We start from the raw sequence: 19,828 nt of genomic DNA on the forward strand, positions 1-19,828 counted from the left end.
GTGTAACCCTTTCAGATCCTCACACCCCCTCTCGCCGGACACACAGGGCACGGTGCAGGTTGTGGCCTACACCAGATACAAACCATTACAGAATTCCCAATGCAGTTGGAACCCCAAAGGTTTGGTGAACCCATCCGCTAGGTTCTCTTGGCTTGGACAATACTTCAGCTTCACCAAGCCTGTCTGGATACTCTGACAAACATTTCTAAACCGGATGTCCAAGTGTTTGGTTCTGGACTTGAACTGTCCAGTCTCTGCCAGTTTCATACAGGGCTGGTTGTCCTCCCAAACTGTGATGGGTAAACAACACTCCCCGTTGACTTCCTGGACCAAGCACTTGTAGAACTCCATCTCCCTACAGGCTTCAGATAACGCACTGAATTCAGCCTCTGTAGAGGAGAGAGCTAGAAGACTCTGCTTTCTGGATCTCCACCCGACCAGAGCCTCCCCGTACTTGACAACGAGTCCAGACACTGATTTCCTGTCGTCCAGATTGGCCCAGCTGCTGTCAGACCAGCAAGAGAGCTGTGCTCCACCTTCTGCTGACAGCTTGAGGCGCCAATCTCTGGAACCTTGTAGGTACCTCAGTACCCTCTTGATGCCATTCCAGGCATGCACACTGGGTTGTGCTGCCTCCCGGCTGAGCAGATTTACAGCAAAGGCTATATCCGGTCTGCTCCACTGGGAGAGATACAACAGACTTCCAAGTGCTGACTGGAACACCTCGGGGCTCTGGAACGCAGAGTGTTCCCCGGACTGACTGTCCTTTACGTAACAAGTCTCCATTGGTGTTCTGACACTGGCACAGTCAGACATCCTGAACTTCTCCAATAGCTGTTCGATCTTGCTCTCCTGACTTAGCAAGAAACTGCCATCCTCAGTCCTTTCAATTTTGACTCCTAGGTAAACACTCACTGGACCTAGTTCTTTGAGCTTGAAGTGCTTACTAAGCTCCTGTGCAAACTCCTGCACCTGACTCTCTGACTTGGCAAGGCAAATGATGTCATCGACATAACAGAGCACCAGAGTTTGCTCCTGGCCGGAACCTGCCAGGTAAAGACAACTGTCAGCAAGACTCCGCTGGAAACCCATGCTTTCCAGCGCTTGATGGAGACACAAATTCCAGTTCCTGGCGGACTGCCGTAAGCCATAAATGGATTTGTGTAGCTTCCACACGACATTCGGCTTATTGCCCTCGAACCCTGGTGGAGGTAGCATGTACAGAACCTCCTCCAAAGACGAGTTCAGATAAGCGACGTCCACATCAAAGTGGTGCACTACAAAGCCTCTCTGAGCAGCTACAGCTAACAAAAACCGAAGAGTTTCACTCCTAGAAGTCGGCGCATACACCTCCGTGTAATGCAAGCCCTTCTTCTGCGTGAAGCCTCTGGCTACTAGCCTAGCTTTGTACTGAGGTTCTCCAGTTGCTGTGGGTTTAAGCCTAAACACCCAGCGACTGCTCACAGCACGCTCGCCCTTGGGCAGCGTCACTGTGGAGAACACCTTCAGTGCCTTCATAGAGTCCATCTCCTTCTGCATTGCCTGGTGCCACTTCTTGGCTTCCGGCTCAGGCAATTTCTGCACTTCCTCAAAGCTCTCTGGCTCACACAGAGCCATACAAGCCCACACACTAGTGGCTGTGTATCTTTCAGGAGGGATTCCTTTCGTGGTCCTCTGGGACCTCCTCAGTGTGTCATCGGAGTCCCCCTCTGACCCAGACGAGCTGGACTCTGCCTGTGAGTCCCTGGCGTCTGGTGACTCTCCTACTGACCTGCTCCTCTTGAATGGTTCCCCTGGACCAGCCTCTGGAGATGTTCTACTGCGCTTGAACTGTCTTCCAGATCTAGCCTTTGGAGAAACTGGTGCACTCCGCGGCTCTTGCTTCGGAGTAGCTACTGGACGTGGTGCAACCTGGCCTTGGTTGGGTGCTCGGCCCGAACCACCAGAAGTGCCAGGAGTGGCAGCACCACCACCTCTCGGAGCTGGACCAACGGCCGGGGCTGGTCCGCCAGCTGGACCTGGTCCACCAGCCGGACCACCACCCGGACCACTACCACCAGCCGGTGGTGCACCTGCTTGTCCCACATCTTCAGGACCTTCCAGAATGTCAGTGAGAACTTCTGGATTGCCGTGAATGCGTTTCCACCCCTCCTGCTCGCAGAACTCAGCACTGCAGCTGAGCACTACCCGAGACTGATCCTTCCCCTCAGGGTAGATGAACCTCCAGGCCTTGGAGGCTGGCTCGTACCCGACGAAGATCATCTTTTGGGACCTAGGTCCACCTTTGCGGCGCTTGGCTTTAGGCAGCAGCACATAAGCCTGGCAGCCGAACACTCTCATGAAGTGAACCTTTGGCTTCTTGCCATACAACAGAGCATAGGGCGTGTCACCTACCACCGAATTGTAGGTGCGGTTCAAACAGAAAGAAGCACACTTCCATGCTTCAGCCCAGAACTTCTGAGGCAACTTAGCATCGAAAAGCATGGCTGACACCGCCTCTTGCAGCGTCCTGTTCCTCCTCTCGGCAACTCCGTTCTGGGGAGGAGCATATGGAGCTGACAACCTGTGCTTGATACCTTTCTGGCGGAAAAACCCTTGCAGTGTGGACCCTAAGAATTCCATTCCTCGGTCCGACTGAAAACTGCGAACTTTGCAGGAAAACTCAAGCTCAACCGCAACGACCCACTCCTTGATCATGCTGGCCGCCTCCCCCTTGTGTTTGAGCGGAATCGACCATCCTGCTCTCGAGTGGTCGTCCGTGAGAGTTAGAATGAATTTGGCTCCGCCCATGCTGGGCGTCGGGAACGGACCACAGAGATCTGTGAACTAGGGCAAAACACTCCGTGGTGACTCTATCTGATCTAGGAAAATGGCACGTTTTTACCTTGGCCTGTTTGCATGCAGCACAGTCAAGAAACCGTGAGCATGGTGAAAACTCGCACCCTTGCGTGTTACCTGGGGCCTTCTTTACGTACTGCCAATTCCTATGAGAAAAGCGTCGATGCCATAAGTGTAAACAATCACGATGCATCGGCGTATTCGCGCACAGCGCCTGTGCTGTGTCAGAGGTACTGTTACCTGTTTCCAAAACAAAAACTCCATCATCATTACAAGGCACACTGACCAACAGTTTACCCCCTTTAGAGATGGTACAGACATCATTCTCCAAATGAACCACATACCCATCCCTTAAAAGAGAAGACACAGACAATAAACAGCGCTTCATGCCTGGAAGAACAAAGCATTGAAGATCAGCCTGTAAAAAATCAACAAAGACAGTAGCTTCAGTCTGTAGCTTTTTCTTTGAACCATCAGCAAGGGAAACTTGTTTGCCTCCAACAATGTCCTTGCAGTCCCGAGCATGGTCACCAGATGGCACAAAATGGTGAGATGCTGCTGTGTCAATCATGAACTGTAACTTAGCAACAGGAACGTCCTTGACGGTAGCCATAGCAGCAGCAAGATGACGTGGGTTTCCTCCAGACGATGAGCCCCCACCTGTGCCTCTCCTACGTGCGTTTCCAGGCTTGCCGAAACCTCTTATCTGTGTGTTTACATTAGCAGCGCCTCTGGCCTTGCAGTCTCGTTGCAGGTGGCTACTCGAATTACAGAGATAACAGTGACGTGTAGCAGCAAAGGCCTGCACATTAAAATCATGGCTTTTGTTTCTAGCTGCCCCCCCTCTCCTGCTGGGAACAGGGCAGCCTCCAGCATATCCATTGCCGGAGTCACTGTGCCTCCTACTCTCCTCCTCCTGTAAGCGTCCCGCAATCAACCGGAGATTAAGATCTGCAGCAGGCATGGCTTCCAGAGTGAGACAAAGGCTCTCATACTCATCAAAAACAGAAGTGAGCAAGATATACGACTTCTGCTCCTCCGTATACGTGATGCCCAAAAGCCTCAGCTTTTCCAACGTGGCTATCACTTTTTGCACATGTTCTTGGACGCTCTGTCCATGAGCCAGTTTTAAGCCATACAGCTGCCTGGTCAAATGGATTTTTGCACCAGCTGTAGGTCTCATATAAATTCCTTCCAGCCCGGCCCAGATAGCGTGGGCACTCTCAAGTCCAGCTATCAGGGGCAATTGGGAACCTTCCAGGGCCATTATGAGCATTCCCCTGGCTCTCTCATCCCTGCGTTGCTCAGCTTGTGCAGCTGCGACCGCTGCAGCTCCAGCGCCAGCAGCAGCTTGGACAGGGGGGTTTCTCAGGCAGTCACTAAGCCCTCTGGCAAGAATCCAAGCTTGGGCTTTCACTCTCCATTCCAAATAATTTTCTCCATTCAGTGGAGGAAAGGGGCAGGAAAAGGATTCATTTCCTTCAGCAGCGGCAGCCATTCTCTCCCCCCGGGGCTTTTCTACTTACTGCTGTAGAACTCAAACTCCCGGCTCCGGATTAATGGCGTCGTCCCACCAGCGAATGCTTGCCAGCCCTGGCTGCACTCCAGCTGGGTTTCACTGCCGTGGCACGCTGTCCATTCCTCCCTTTTAAGACGATAGCAGGCAGGCAATTAGCAAAGCCATAACCTTTTGCCCATAACCTTTTGTGTTGCGAGGGGTCAGGAGCAATAAAACCCCCGCGTTCAGAAGCCATAAATCACCAAAATGGGTCCGGCAGGCTTCCCGATCGCGCAGTTCCAAAACACTTTCACCTTCATAGCAGAGTTCAAATGCACAGCGTTCTTGAAGCGAAACCCCCTGCAATATCGTCTTTGTTAATCAGCAGTCTTTAACAAACGTACACTGACTCCTCCACTGTCAGCAAAGCAGATTTATTGCAGCGTAGCATAACTCAAAAGCCCGGAGATGAGGCGTTCATGGCTCCTCTCCGGTACAAGCAAAAACGAAAGCAACCTTCTCACACAGACTTCAGACTCGCTCTCTGAGAATTACAGCAGTCTCATATTACAAAGCATAACATGACATCAGTTCCTGTGTGACGGCGTAGCTAGATCTGTGTGTAACCCTTTCAGATCCTCACAGGGAATGTGCTGGAGCAACTGTCACAGGTTTCTATTGGAAATTCCTTGTGATACTACTAATGATGAGCCACACAGCCCAATTTCTTCACCATTTGGAGAACTTCAAGATTTTACATCTTGCTTTTTTATTCTTCAGTGAACATATATTCCTCCGCTATAGAACCTAATGAATATTATGTATGTTAGACCTCTGCTCAAATTAGCAATGACTGCTAATTTGTTTCTGGGCAGTTTCAGTTTTACTGTTAGTATATCCAGCTTAGGACAAGCTTTACTTGCCCCATACATGCCTAGCCAACTGTTTCTACCTATGGATCTTGCACTTGGTGAAGTGCCATATAATTTTTGTTCTGCATCTGTTGGTAATTTATTGTGGCAGCATCTTCTTTGTTTCAGCTAGCCTATTCATGCACAAAATTTAGTTATGTTTACTTGTTTTTAGTGTTTGCCGATTTTATGTTTACTGTTGATAATTGTTGTATGTATACTTCTTAAGAGGGTTCTTTTATTTAAGTGGTTTATAGTTCTTTCTTAAACATTTTAAAGTATTCAAAGCAATTCACACGCTTCATTTCGGTAACCCTATTATCAGCATTTTACAAACGGCAGAGGGGATAACACTGATGAGTTGGGTGGCTGGCCCAAGACTTTGCTCATTCGGCAGTATTGTTTTTCCTTTGCCACTTTAATGTTTTGTTGTGGGGTTTTTTTAAGATTCTTTGGCAGCTTGGCATTTCCTCCACCCCTCTTCTTTTCTGAATATGCAACCATGCAGATATTTATAAAGAGATGGGGCAGATCTCAACACAACAAGGCCATCCACTCATTCATTATATGCACATGGATATGATGCTATTGCCTCTGGATTCAGGCTTGCAGGAGTGCTGTGGATACTATAATAATGTTAGGGTGCATTTTTTTACAATGTGGAAAAGCCTTCACTGGCCAAGTGGGAGGTATTATTGTATACTAATTTTCTATATGAATTTCATTTCTGAGTGAAAAGGGAAAAATGAGTGAATTTTTAAAAGAATTTTCCATCATCACAGTACACCAATGCAGCCATTATGGATATTTATCACTGCAGCAAATGTATAATTGTGTTAAAGTATTGCGATTTTCATAGCAAAAATAAATAAATGCAAGGAAGATTGTTTTTGTCTTATAAGCGCACACCATTATTGAGAATTCCAGCCACTTTTGCTGTATATCTAATTCTGTTCCTTTTTGTTTAAGCTGGCAGGATTCATCTACGCCTGTTATGTTGTGAAATGTATCACCGAAGAAGAGGACAGCTGTAAGTAATAAAGGTTTATTACATGCCAGTTGAAACTATTTTTTATATCATCCATCTCACTCATCCATCCCACTCCAATATCATTCTGAATACTTTGTCATACTGTAAAATGAGAAATGGGTTGGGGGCAGGGGGTAGAATATTTGAACTTAGGCCATGACGGTTCGGAGCAAATGGTGGAAATGGTAAAATGCACCTACAGAAAATAATTACTTTCTGAAATGAAACACTACAAAACAAAACTTCCTCTAAAAATACTTCACAAAGACCATGCTTCTTGCTTCTCACCCATCTTAATTCTTGCCCTACTAATGTGTGGGTAAAGTTCTTGTAAGGTGACCATTCAGATTTGTTGTAGCAGTTTTGGCAAGAATAGAATGCAACAGTTTCATTTCAAACTTGTTAGTTCATGTTTCTTCCAATCAAAAATAGTCAAGGAAAGGGGTTAAATGCTTGGAGTTTATCCTGGTTTGTTGCGTCTGAAAAGCCCTGTTGAGTGGAATGAAGTACATAAACATAATGCAGTGACTTTAGCATATCTTCCTATAATCTTGCTTTTTACCTAATCACTTCTATTGTTTTGGTTCAGTTTGCTATCACTATCAATCAATTAATCTTTATTTGCATTTTCACTGACCAGCATTTTCACTGACCAGTTTCTCCTGTATATATGAGCATATATCAGTAGACAAACTTTATAAATAAATGTAAATATCATAGCCAGACAAAAACATAGCCACCATAGAAATAAAAAAATACACCTCCTATTAAGAACCATTTACTTACTTCTTTCTGATTATATTTGTGTCAGTCTAGCAAATGCATGCTGGGGAGGAACAAACTGCAACCCCTGGCTTATGTCTGAACCAGAGATTGTGATTCATTTAGCTCAAACATGTGATGATCAGTAACTCCCAAACAAACCTGTAGAGTGAAACAAAGCAAATCCCCTCTTTCAAGAACTGGCAGAGGTGATTTCAGATGAAGGGAACGCTGTGGATGTAGCCTATCTTGATTTCAGCGAGGCCTTTGACAAGGTGCCCCATGATATTCTTGTAAAGAAGCTGGTAAAATGCGGGCTAGACAATGCTACCCTTCAGTGGATTTGTAATTGGCTGACTGACCGAACCCAAAGGGTACTCATTAACGACTCCTTTTCATCCTGGAGAGAAGTGACTAGTGGGGTGCCACAGGGTTTTGTCTTGGGCCCAGTCTTATTCAACATCTTTATCAATGACTTGGATGATGGGCTTGAGGGCATCCTGATCAAGTTTGCAGATGACACCAAATTGGGAGGGGTGGCTAATACCCCAGAAGACAGGATCACACTTCAAATGACCTTAACAGATTAGAGAACTGGGCCAAAGCAAACAAGATGAATTTTAACAGGGAGAAATGTAAAGTACTACACTTGGGCAAAAAAAAATGAAAGGCACAAATACAAGATGGGTGACACCTGGCTTGAGAGCAGTACATGTGAAAAGGATCTAGGAGTCTTGGTAGACCATAAACTTGACATGAGTCAACAGTGTGATGCAGCAGCTAAAAAAGCCAATGCAATTCTGGGCTGCATCAATAGGAGTATAGCATCTAGATCAAGGGAAGTAATAGTACCACTGTATTCCGCTCTGGTCAGACCTCACCTGGAATACTGTGCCCAGTTCTGGGCACCACAGTTCAAGAAGGATACTGACAAGCTGGAACGTGTCCAGAGGAGGGCAACCAAAATAGTCAAAGGCCTGGAAACAATGCCTTATGAGGAATGGCTTAGGGAGCTGGGTATGTTTAGCCTGGAGAAGAGAAGGTTAAGGGGTGATATGATAATAGAGGAGGGAGAAAGGTTGTTTTCTGCTGCTCCAGAGAAGTGGACATGGGGCAATGGATTCAAACTACAAGAAAGAAGATTCCACCTAAACATTAGGAAGAACTTCCTGACAGTAAGAGCTGTTCGACAGTGGAATTTGCTGCCAAGGAGTGTGGTGGAGTCTCCTTCTTTGGAGGTCTTTAAGCGGAGGCTTGACAGCCATCTGTCAGGGATGCTTTGATGGTGTTTCCTGCTTGGCAGGGGGTTGGACTGGATGGCCCTTGTGGTCTCTTCCAACTCTATGATTCTAAGACACAACACCAAGCCAGTGGTTATGGTTTGTTTCTCTTCAGCACAAATCAGGTGCAGTGAAGAGGGTACAGTTGGCTTGTGTATGATATACCAAGAGTGGAGAACCTTTGGCCCTCTAGATGCTCCTGAACTACAACTCCTGTCAGCCCTAGTAAGCATGCCCAATGATCATGGATGATGGGAGTTGTAGTTCAGCAACTTCATGAACTGGTTTACTGTACTGTGATCTCCAAATGTGGCCAATATTTCTCACACAGGGGTCAAGAAAGAGGAAGCTCCATGTTCTCTCCCCCTCCTCAATATTTACACACGCCTTTACCTGTGTTGCTTCCCAACCTCTGCCAGAAACAGCCATTTATGTGGAGCACAATGTAATGATGTCACGATACAGATAAGTATTCCTAAATGTTGTAGGAAAGCACAGGGGTGGAACTGCCATGGAACTGCCATTTTCAGCAGCAGTCTGCTGAAGAGGATCCTGAATACATAAAAATTCAGTTTAGAATATTTCAGTAACCACATGCGTAGTTCAACACTCTGAAATTGCACTAATTTGAGCAGGAGAAATTTAAGAAACTAGCTGGATTTAACCACATGTGGTTTTCTCGTTATCAAACCAAAATTCTTTCCCTGTTGTCATTAAAATAAAATAAAATGTGAGAAGATTAAAGGAAAATGCATGAAATTTGGGAACAGAATACATGCATATCTTATGGCCAGAGGGGTGATAGAAAAGCAATGCAGGAGGATGTCTAGATGTGTTGGCATCATCTGCCAGAGCACCATGGTAATCCATGGGTCCTACTTGCTCTGGAGTCGGTGAGGTAATAATGGGGCTTTCAAGTTTGTTTGTGACAAATTAGAGTAGAAGAAGCCAGAGAACAAAGAAAATAGGCAAGCCAAGTCTGGGTGCTTCTTTCTTTTTGATGGGATCCCTACTTCATGCTAGCAGTTAAAACAGCGGCACTTCTTTACAAGGTTGTTTGCATTTGAAATTAAAGTTTAAAAGGTTGCATTTTAGCTGGCTGAAGATGTTTTGTTGAAGTTTAATGCATTGTGCAAGTTGAACCCATGCAGTCAGAAGTAAGCATCACTGGATTCAGTTGAGCTTATTTAAAAAAAAAAAACCCAGTGCATAGGATTGCAGACATGCTCATCCCAATAAATTAGATGTTATGTCATGTACTGTAGCTGCTCTCTCTCTGTGTGTGTGATAAGGGAATAACACATCCAACTTCATTTTTAGACTTTCCTTGGAATATGGCTATGAGGAGAAGCTTTCATGATGTATTCCTGAACTTCAAAATTTATCACTACACCACTGCTTAAGGCTGCTCTTTTCCTCTCTCACATTTTACATGCAGCCTAGGGTTTGCTGTGAGGAAATTCACTCTCAACAGTAGTTCAGGGTCTGACATAAAACATCATGTTTTAATGATCAGAGAATGTGCCAGTGTGTGCAGTCTGAATTGATTTGTCTGTCTGTTCAGTTGTTTACATCCTGACCTGTCTTAAAGGTGTAGGGCAAGTAATCAACATGCTTTCAGTTATTTCTATCCATATGGATAATATTTCAGTAGATCTACTGATCAGGGGTATGACTTGTCTGGGCACCATCCTGCATGTCTGCCATGAGAATGATGTTTGTTAGTTTCAATCTCTTGGTTACCTTCATTTTCCTATAAAAATTAGATGATGTGGAGCTCCTGGTGTCCAGAACATACCCAAACAGTACACTAAATACAGTGGTCTGCGCTTGTTCAAAAAGTTGTGGCCCTCCAGTTATTGTTGGGCTACAGCTCACATCATCACTGACCACCTTGTCTGGGTCTGGTGAGAATTAGAATCCAACAACAGGATTACCGGTTACCCACACCTGCTATACAACTTCTAAGGGAACTTTTTATTTAAATTACATAGCAGATTAGGGAAATTCCTATTCTTACCAGGTAATCACAAATTCTGCAACATTAATCTACTGGTCTAGCACATAAATTATCATTTTAAGGGCTCCTCTTTCCAATCAATCCCCCGAATCTCACTAGGAAGTGTTTGTGGAAACCTGAGATTCTTGGGTGAACACTTGGGTAGAACAAAAGCTACATGAGCCAAAACTAAAAAATGCAACAGCAACTATAAGTTTTAAGGCAGCAGTGGGAAATTTGATCCAGCCAGTGGGCTGGCTCCATAACTGCCCCACCCTCCATGGCCCACTTTGACAGGACCATGGAAAAGGCTGCCAAATTCAAAAAGTGCTGGATCAACTGGAAATACTCAGGAGTGGACTGAAAGCACACCCCCAATTATTCCTTTTTGCATGGTCCTGTGGGCTGACCCATCCCAATCCTATGCCTGATGTCAGATGATGTCATGAGATGGACAGGCAGGCATGTTTTAGGCCAAAACATGCCATGGGTCAAATGTGGAGGCCTGGTGGCCACAGGACACAGGTTCCCCAGTACTATTTTAAGGGTTAGGGTTAGGATTCAACTGAGTAGTTGCACAGAAGGGAGGGTCATGGAAAGTGGATGGAAAATAGCAAAGGGGAGCCAAGGTATCAAAATAGGATATAAATCTTTATGAGAAATTCTGTGGAAGTAATATTGGCATGGGCGTACCCATGGGGGAAGGGGGGGCAGATGCCCCCCCAGAAGCAAGCTCCCCCCCCCCCGAAGCAAAAATGATCAGCGTCCGTTTGGAGTAGACCGGGACTCCAGGGTAGAGCCGACAGCTGAACAGAGCTGGGAAATAGCCCTGCAGTTCCTGAAGCTGCCACTGGGGGCGCAGGGGGTCCTCAGGCCCACCAGAGTCGGTGGAGAGCGGCGGACCTGCTGCTGGAGGTCTCACCCACTCACCTCAGCCTTGGAGGAAGAAGGCCCCCCCCCCCCGCGCTGGCTTCCTGGCCATGCCGGCTGCCGCCTCTTTCCCTCCCTCAGCCTTGGTTTCTAAGAGAGTTTGAGATCTCTCACACGGCAACCCGGGGGGGGGGGAACCCTTCCCCCGGCACCTTTTTGTCCTTGACACCCCCCAAGTCCTTGCCATGGGGCTCCCCGTTTTGCAGACACAGGCACAGGCTTCCCCACCCCAGTTGAACTGCGTCCCCTCCCACCCTATTTTTAAAAATATTTTTAAAGAGTCCTCTTCGGTGTCAAAATCAGTGCCCTCCTCTCCCGCCTTTATTTTTCAAAACCGCTTCCTTAACACTGCGAGGCCGGCAAGGAATCTCCCCCCCCCCCAACACTGCAAGCCGCCACCTTTCCATTTTGGAGATTCTCTCGTATAATTGATCCTCGCACACTTTTTTTTTCTTATTTCATGCTGTCCTGAGAGCAGCTGGCTGCTCACATCGCAGCCATGTCGTCATACCTTCCAGTTTTTAAATTTGCTATTTGAGAGAAGAGAGATCTCCACTTTGCATGTAAAGAATTTCTCTGAAGGAGACAACTCCTGTTTCTAAAGTAAGTTGAAAGGAGAAGGGTAGCAGATAGGCTTAAAGTGCAGAGACTGAAGGAATGTAATCATAGAGTTGAAAGGGACCCCCCAAGGGTCATCTAGTCCAACCCGCCACAATGCTATCCTTAATGTTGTTTACATCTCTTCCCCCCCCCCCTTCACATGGCTTAAAGTCACTTGTAATCAGATTTTGAGGTTGATCCACTGGGGTTGGATCAGTATAAATAGAAGAATGCAATTCTATATAAAGGAGAAATATTCCATGTAAATTGGCACACTTGAATTTAAGCATGCTTTGCAGTCAAGGCTGTAGGAATAAACCAATTTAAATGCTTCTATACTGTGTAAAGTTGGGATTTTACCCTCAGGACTGGATTGAAACAAAAGTTTTGAACAAGTTTTCTTCAAACCCAAGAAAAATGATATTAGTATAAGACATGTAACTAGAATAAAAAAAAATTTCAAGCAAATCATTGTAATAACTATCGTAATAAAGCACTGCTATAATTATACATAATTTTCTTAAAATTTTGGTTTCATTCACCTTTTCCATGCTGAAATGTCACAACCTGAGCGACCATGGCTTGCCCCCCCCCCCCAGTTTTGATCCTGGGTACGCCCCTGAAGAACACAATGAAATTCAAAACAGTAACAATTTATTGCACGTTTATTCAAAATCCATTAAAAACTATTTTGTTTAAGTGATGCAAGAAAATTGATCAGCTTGATCCAGTGACACCAGAGAGAGCCATTTTCTAATAACTCAAGGGCTGTTCCATGGAAAATGCAGCAAGCTTTTTTCCTCGTGCTCTGGACGGTAGGACTCGAACCAATGGCTTCAGGATACAGCAAAGGAGATTCCGACTGAACATTGTTCAACAGAGGAATGGACTCCCCTGTCAGGTGATGGACTCTCCTTCCTTGCAGGTTTTAAAGCAGGGATTAGATTTCTTTCTTTCTTTCTTTTTTCTTCCTTCCTTCCTTTCTTGTTATGCCCAATCTCAGTCCATATTTCATGGCTGGTTAAATCATCTGTCCCCCTCCTGATTCTCAGCGCCTCTTCTTCTGCCAGTCTTCAGCCAATGGGGTCATCCAAATGCAGCAGCAATTCCTTCAGGGAGAAGAATCATATGTCTTCGATGATTATGTCATCTGGATGGAAGAAAATGAAAAAGAGAGAGAAACTCTGTTCAGTCCTGTCTGCTTTTTGTAGCTGGAGTCAGTCTGGGCACTGCCCTCCAAGGCCAGGTGGGAAAGGCCTGCCAGGCAGGGAGCAGGACCTGCAGGATTCCCAGCAAGAAGACATGGGAGGTGTGTCTTGGGCAAACAAGGGACAAGGAGGTTCACTGTCCCCAAGGTGTGGGGCTTACCTTCTTTTAGATTCTTTCGGAAACATGCTAGGTCCGGTCGAATTATTGTATGCTGCAGAGGAAAGAAAAATCTGAGTCAGATGACACCACGAACCTCACTCCACACCAGGAAGGACAGGTCTCCCTATGGTTTGGGCCCAATCCCTTGCCCCAGAGGACCTCCCTGGGCCCTGCAGCCTCCTGGGCAGATGGGGAAGGGCAGCACCAGGAAAGGGGGCAGAAAAAGCCTCTGGCCTCATCCTGGCACCCAGGAATACACACTGCATCTTCTGGATTAAAAGTTGCTGGGGGTGTACTCTTGGGGGGATGGAAGCAACCAAAGAAATGAATACAGGAAGGCAAGATACTTACTCGGAGCTTGGGAAATCTTCGTGAAACGGCCAGCAGCAGGGATATGCTGCTGCCCGCTAACTTCCTTTCGTCCTCGCTTCCCCAAAAGGCGTAATATCTGAGGTCCTGCAGGAGGAAAGAAATGGGACAGTCAGTTGGGTAAGGGACGGGGGGCAACCCTAAAACCACTCCTGATGCCATCAGGACACTTACAGTAAGAAGCTGGAGGAGGGTGCCAGGATTAGGGGCTTCTAGGAGCAGACCCCCCAGCAGACTCTCGAATGGCCTCTTCAGTTCCTGCGGGAAAAGAGAGAAGAGAGGTTGAGTGCTGGGTTAAATCTTGTAAGGGTGTGAGAAGAAGAGAGAGATGAGCAAAGGGAAGTCAGTGCAGAGGACATACCTCTTTGTCCTCCTCCTGTCCCCCCAGTACAGCTTCAATTGTCTTGTGCAGGATAGCACTGATAGTAGCGTAGCTGAAATGGGGTCTCATAAAACTGGAGAGAGAAAGGGAAGGGGTTAGACGCTGCCTCCTCCCTTGCCCCCTTCTCCCTCCTGCTTGCTCTTGCCCACCCAGAGCTCCCCCTGGAGTTCTGCCCCCCACCCCCTGCAATCCTGCCCACCCCAAAGACCCCACTCACCTTAGCTGGAGGAGCGCCTCGAAGGCCAGGGCCAGGCTCAGGGGGCGATCCCTGAAGCACTCCAAGTGGCCAAGGATCTTCTGGAAGAGAGCAGAGGAGGAAAGTCAGCTCCTTCCGGGAGTCTCCAGAGGACAGCTCCAACCCCAAACGCCAGCCCCTCTCTGCCCCTCCCTCCCCATGGGGGTCCCTCACACCACCCATCACTCACCAGAATGGCTTTGGCTGTCTCCTCCTTGGAGTACTTCAGGGTTCGGAGCCCCCTGAGCCGAGCTGCCTGGCAATCCTGGATGATCTCCAGCAGATAGATCTGGTCTTCGTCCAGCAGCTGAAATTTAAAAGCCAGGCTGTCAGTTCCTTGTGGGGGGAGGGCTCCTCTGCAGCTGAGAGTGCAGAGTGGGGGGCAAAGAGCCCGGGCAGTGGGGGGGGCAGGTCTGAGGGATCCACTCCCTGCTCTCGTTTTATCCAATACTCACCTCTAGGGAAGGGATGGAGAATCCCAGCACATCTGCAAAGAGAAGGACATGGGGACAGGTGAGTTCATCCCTGAGCCCCTGGCAAGGCTTTTCCAAGGGTTTTCTCCTGGATTCCAAGTCCTACCACAGGGGAGGGACACCAATCCTGACCTCCTGCCCCCAGAACATGGCTCCCTAGGGAAGGTGCCCCTCCCGCTGACAACTGCCCCCTGCCTTGCCCCGCAGCCCAGCCCCCTTCTGGGGTGGTTGCTGGGTGGGGGGGTTGGGTTTCCAGACGTTGGCCCTAATGGACCTTGGGTCGGATCCAGCCATCTGGCTCTGTGCATCTTTTTACTAGCAGCCCCCCTAGCCCATTCCTGCCCTCCTTTGTCCCCAAAAGGAGGGCTACTTGCTCACCTGATGGCACAGGCTGCTCTGGGCCTTGCAGGGGGGCCACCCTGTTGCTGCGACCCATCAGGCGTCTTAAGCACCTGAGCCTAGAAGAGACGAGCAGAGAGAGCGTCTCAGAAGCCATCAGCCCCAATTCTTGGGGGGGGGGGGTTGTGTGTGAGGAGGGGCAACTGGACCAATTCCTGCCATATCTCTGCAGTTGTGTGACCTGAAAGGGCATCACCAGAGATGGAAAGAGGCAGCCCAGAGCACGAAGGGATGGCAGAGAGAGAAAGGAGGTCCCAAGTGCTATGGGTTCAAGAGCTGTAGCCTAAGGAAAGACAAGCATTGCCCGCTGTTAAAGGGCTGCTATGCCTCATCTTCTTAGGACAGCCCTGCCCTTCCTGGAGAGGGAAGAGAACCCTAGGAGTGTCCTCCAAGCATCAAGGTGTCCCAGAAGAGGAGCAGAACATGAGGAAGGTGGTGGAGTCTTCCTTGGAGCCAGAGAGACCCCCAGGAAGGGGCAGAAGGCCGATGTTGTAGGGCAGCTGGAGAGATGCACAATCGAGCCAGGCAGAGGTGTAGTGGTTGGAGGGCTGGACTAGGAGGACATGGGAGAGCAGGGTTCGAATCCCCACTCAGCCATGAAGGTCCCTGGTGGACTAGAGAGCTAAAGCTGTGCATGGGACCCCAGGACTCGCCCGCCCCCAGGAGACCAAGAGAAAGCAAAGTAATGCTACTTACAGCCTGCACATCTTCTTTACGGAAAATTCCCACCCTCTTATAAACTATCTAACTATCTAAAATCCCCACCCAAGCCTAATTCTGACCCAACCACCACCACCACCCCCAAACCCAGCCCTAAGCGTAAGACTAACACCCCACCCTAACCCTACACTTACCCCTAACTAAACCTCTATAAACAAAATATATACAAAATGTGCACAAATGCGCACAGAATAAAAATAAAAAATATGAAAATAAAGAACAAAAAGTAAAATGAAAAAGTAAAAAGAACAAAAAATAAAATAAAATGTAAAATAAAGAACAAAAAATAAAATAAAATGTAAAATAAAGAACAAAAAATAAAATAAAAAGTAAAATAAAAGCGTTAAAATAAAAAAGTGAATAAATAAATAAATAAAATGAATCAAATAAAAGTAATAAATAAAATAAAAATAAAAAAAAGTACCAAGCAAATCAACACCTCTCCTCGTCTACAACCACCACCACCACCACCTCTCTCCTCTCTCCTCTCCTCACTAACCCACAATGGCTGCCTGCAGGTCAGTGGCTTTTAAGGGAAAAGCAAGAGATGTCACAAAGGAAGGCAGGTTCTTGTCACCGTGGCAACCCCCCCCCCCACCTGGACCTGGCCCCTCCTGAGAGATGATGCTTCTCTGTCAGAACTTGGAGGCACCTTCTGTTCCACCTGCAACTGGACTGCATCTTCTCTCGGCAGATTCACGTCGGCATTTCACATCCTTCTTCCTGCAGCCCCATTTCCAAAGGGAGACCATCCCCACATCCTTCAAGGCAGCCTAGGGGTCTCCATAGCACAGGATTGGACCGTCTGCTTTGCATGCAGGTCTTCTGTCCTGGGCGGCATCTTCAGGGGGGGCTGGGAATGTGTGTCCCCCCCCATCTGAAACCTGGGAGAGCTGCTGCCAGTCAGTGCAGGCTAGTTGAAGAAGGATATTGAGCAGCTGGAAGGTGAGCAGAGGAGGGTGACCAGGATGATGAACGGTCTGGAAACCAAGCCTCATGAGGATCGGTTGAGGCAGCTTTTCCGTGCTGAAATGTCACAACCTGAGTGACCATGGCTTGCCCCTCCCCCTAGTTTTGATCCTGGGTACGCTCCTGAATATTGAGGTAGAAATAAGAGACCCATTAAGGGAATGGGAAACCCAAGGTCTGTGTTACCCTAGTTCCTTTCTCTCTGCATCACTCTCTGCTGATATTGATATCATAAAGCATTTGTCTTCCTAAAATCATTGGCATTATTAGCTGCAGCAATTTAAAACCACTAAAATGTCAACACCTATCTTTCCTGGGTGGGATATAATCTTTCCCAAGCATCTTGTTTGTGTGTGTTTTTAGAAATCTTATTAGAGCTACATTTTCTTAAAATTGCACAGTAATTCTATTACTTTGAAATATTCATTTAATCAGTTTAAACTCTCTAGCAATTTGACTCCTCTAGTACAAGCTTTATGTCAGGAATTTCCAACAATTCAATATGTTTTTTTGAAAACATCATTAAATATTTAGTTACTTAGTGAAAAGCTCTAGAGGGTCATCAATAAAACAGCAGCCTTGTGGGATTTGTAGGTTACATGAAATTAAAAGAAGAGACTTGCTATTTCCCTGAATTCTTTCCCTCCGGGCTCTACTCTGCCTGAGGAAGAAGGGCTGATGCAAACTGGGCATTCAGAAAACACTGCCATGACTGTCTAGAGAAGCACAGTGGGATTGGCCATGGAAACGCCATCTTAGCTCATAAGAGCAATGTCTTCTTTCAATGTTCATGACTCCATCTCTGGATGTACACACTGGCTTCCCCCCAGCAGCAATATATGGCTTAAAGCAGGGGGCAGGAAGAGAGAATCCAATGCAGTTTTTGTTGCACTTCAGTATTTTGCATTACTGCTTGTTTACTCTGCATCACCTCCCTTGCTTTCTTCCCCTTCTTTTATTTGAAGCAAACACCAAAAATGGCTGAACTATTAATGCAACAATTACTATTAGAAAACATGATCTGTGCTTCGTGTGGCTTCTATCCTCCTTTTCTACTATGAAATCAGATCTTGAGGAATACTTCACTAACACCTCCACCCTATGCACACTGCCCTATGACTGTTACGGTGAAGGACCTTAATAAAAAGTAGTCAATAATCAAATATTATTAACAAATTAATATATCTATAAAGAAAGGTCTATCTACTGAGTTCAGTTGTGGTTATTACCAGGTAAGTGTTTGTAGGCGTATACTTTAATGCTGCAATCCTACATATACTTTCTTGGAAATAAATCTTATTGAAGAGGTATATTAGAACCAGGCAAAGGTCCTTCTTGGTAGTGACGCCCGCCCTGTGGAACACCCTCCCATCAGATGTCAAGGAAATAAACAACTATCTGACTTTTAGAAGACATCTGAAGGCGGCCCTGTTTAGGGAAGTTTTTAACGTTTGATGTTTTATCATCTTTTTACTATTCTGCTGTGAACCGCCCAGAGTGGCTGGGGAAACCCAGCCAGATGGGTGTGGTATAAATAATAAAAGTAGTAGTAGTATTTCAGAGTAACATGATTAGGAGCTGGTTGAACACTGCCAGCCTAAATTCACTTACTGGAGAGGAAGTCCCATGAAAATCAGTGGGACTTACTTCAGATGTAGTAAATCAGACAGAAAGGTATATAACATTAAATCTTCTGATTTGTTTAGTTCATACTTACTGATCCATGCCTTGCTGATTTCTTGCTGAACATGTTCCAGGACACTAAATACCAATATCTGTTAATGTGAATGCTCAATATTTCTTGGGAATCCATACTAGACTGGGTTAAAGTGCTGTTAGAATGTGGATTTCTTCCAGCCATTTCAGCCACACCTTATAGTGAAGCAAGCATTTTACGTAATCCATGTCAGTGACTTTTAGTGCAGACCTAGGAATGTCGTTTATTCCACATTAATGCATGTTGCACACGTGACATCAGAATTTATCAAGTATCTTTTTTAACTTACTGAAGACTGAAATATTGTGCTATTCATGTTCTTAAAACAGTGCGTTCTAATGTTGCACTAAAGATGCAAGGTTGTATTTTCTGTCTTTAAATTTCAGTAACTGATAGCTGTACATCACACACCCTTCAGACAACTGATCCAGGGACAGTGATTGCATGTGGCAGCAGGCTCTGTTCTCAACTTATGCATGTTCAGTGGAACAGGAACACTCACCTATTTAAAATGCTGAGTTTGATATTTAAAGCCCTTGATAGGGCACGACTGTGGCTCCAGGGGAAAGGGTCTTCTCAGTAGTGGCACTCCAGCTGTGGAATGATGGCATTATGGCACCTAAAACCTTTGTATTTTTTCCAGGCTTTTAAAGAGCTTCCGGGTGGCAGTTTAGGAATATAAACATTGAGCTATCACAAACTAGTCTTTGACAACAGGCTTTATTATTACAGGATTTTTCCTGGAGAGGTTTCATCTTGATTAAACAGGGGAAAATACAGGATGACATTTTAATGACAATGACACCATGTAGATGAAATAAATTGCATGTGTGAGGAGCACCTTTCTGAAAAGCAGCCTTAATTTCTATCCTTTGTTTTTATGCTGTTCGGTTTTTTTGTTTTTTGTTTTTTTGCATACTGGTTTAATGTTGTGGGATTTTTACGTTCTTGTTTTAATTTGTTTGATTGTGATTTAACCTTTTTGTATGCTGCCCTGAAAGCTGGTTGAAGGGGAGTACATGAAAATAATAATAATAATAATAATAATAATAATAATAATAATAATAATAATAATACGCCCACACAAATTATATGAGAGATTGGGCATATAGTAGGATTCCCAGTGACAAGAGACAAGCTCATGCGCAATTGGTTTGTCTGTACACTGCCTGTGTGTTCTCACATTCTTCTGTACACTGCCTGTGTGTTCTCACATTCTTCTGAACCCAAGTAAAGTAAGAGATTGAGCTTGCTGCTTTGAGCCTGCTCCTTTCTCCCAGTCTCTGGATCAGTTGTCTCTATAGGGCTGCTTGTGTTTATACAATGGTTTATATACATTTACTTAGGC

The 19,828-nt window shown here is 46.1% G+C and overlaps 1 protein-coding gene across 4 annotated transcripts in view; it reads left to right on the forward strand.

Moving 5' to 3' along the window:
• Nucleotides 1-19,828, forward strand: part of NKAIN2 (sodium/potassium transporting ATPase interacting 2) — a 458,908-nt gene that overhangs the window by 414,911 nt on the left and 24,169 nt on the right. For all 4 annotated transcript variants that reach the window (XM_033143723.1, XM_033143724.1, XM_033143720.1 and 1 more), the window contains one exon: nt 6,217-6,277. In XM_033143723.1, coding sequence (XP_032999614.1) covers nt 6,217-6,277 — 61 coding nt within the window. The remainder of the gene's footprint in view (nt 1-6,216; nt 6,278-19,828) is intronic.

Source organism: Lacerta agilis, chromosome 3, assembly GCF_009819535.1.
Source record: "Lacerta agilis isolate rLacAgi1 chromosome 3, rLacAgi1.pri, whole genome shotgun sequence".
NCBI classification, from domain to species: Eukaryota; Metazoa; Chordata; class Lepidosauria; order Squamata; family Lacertidae; genus Lacerta; species Lacerta agilis.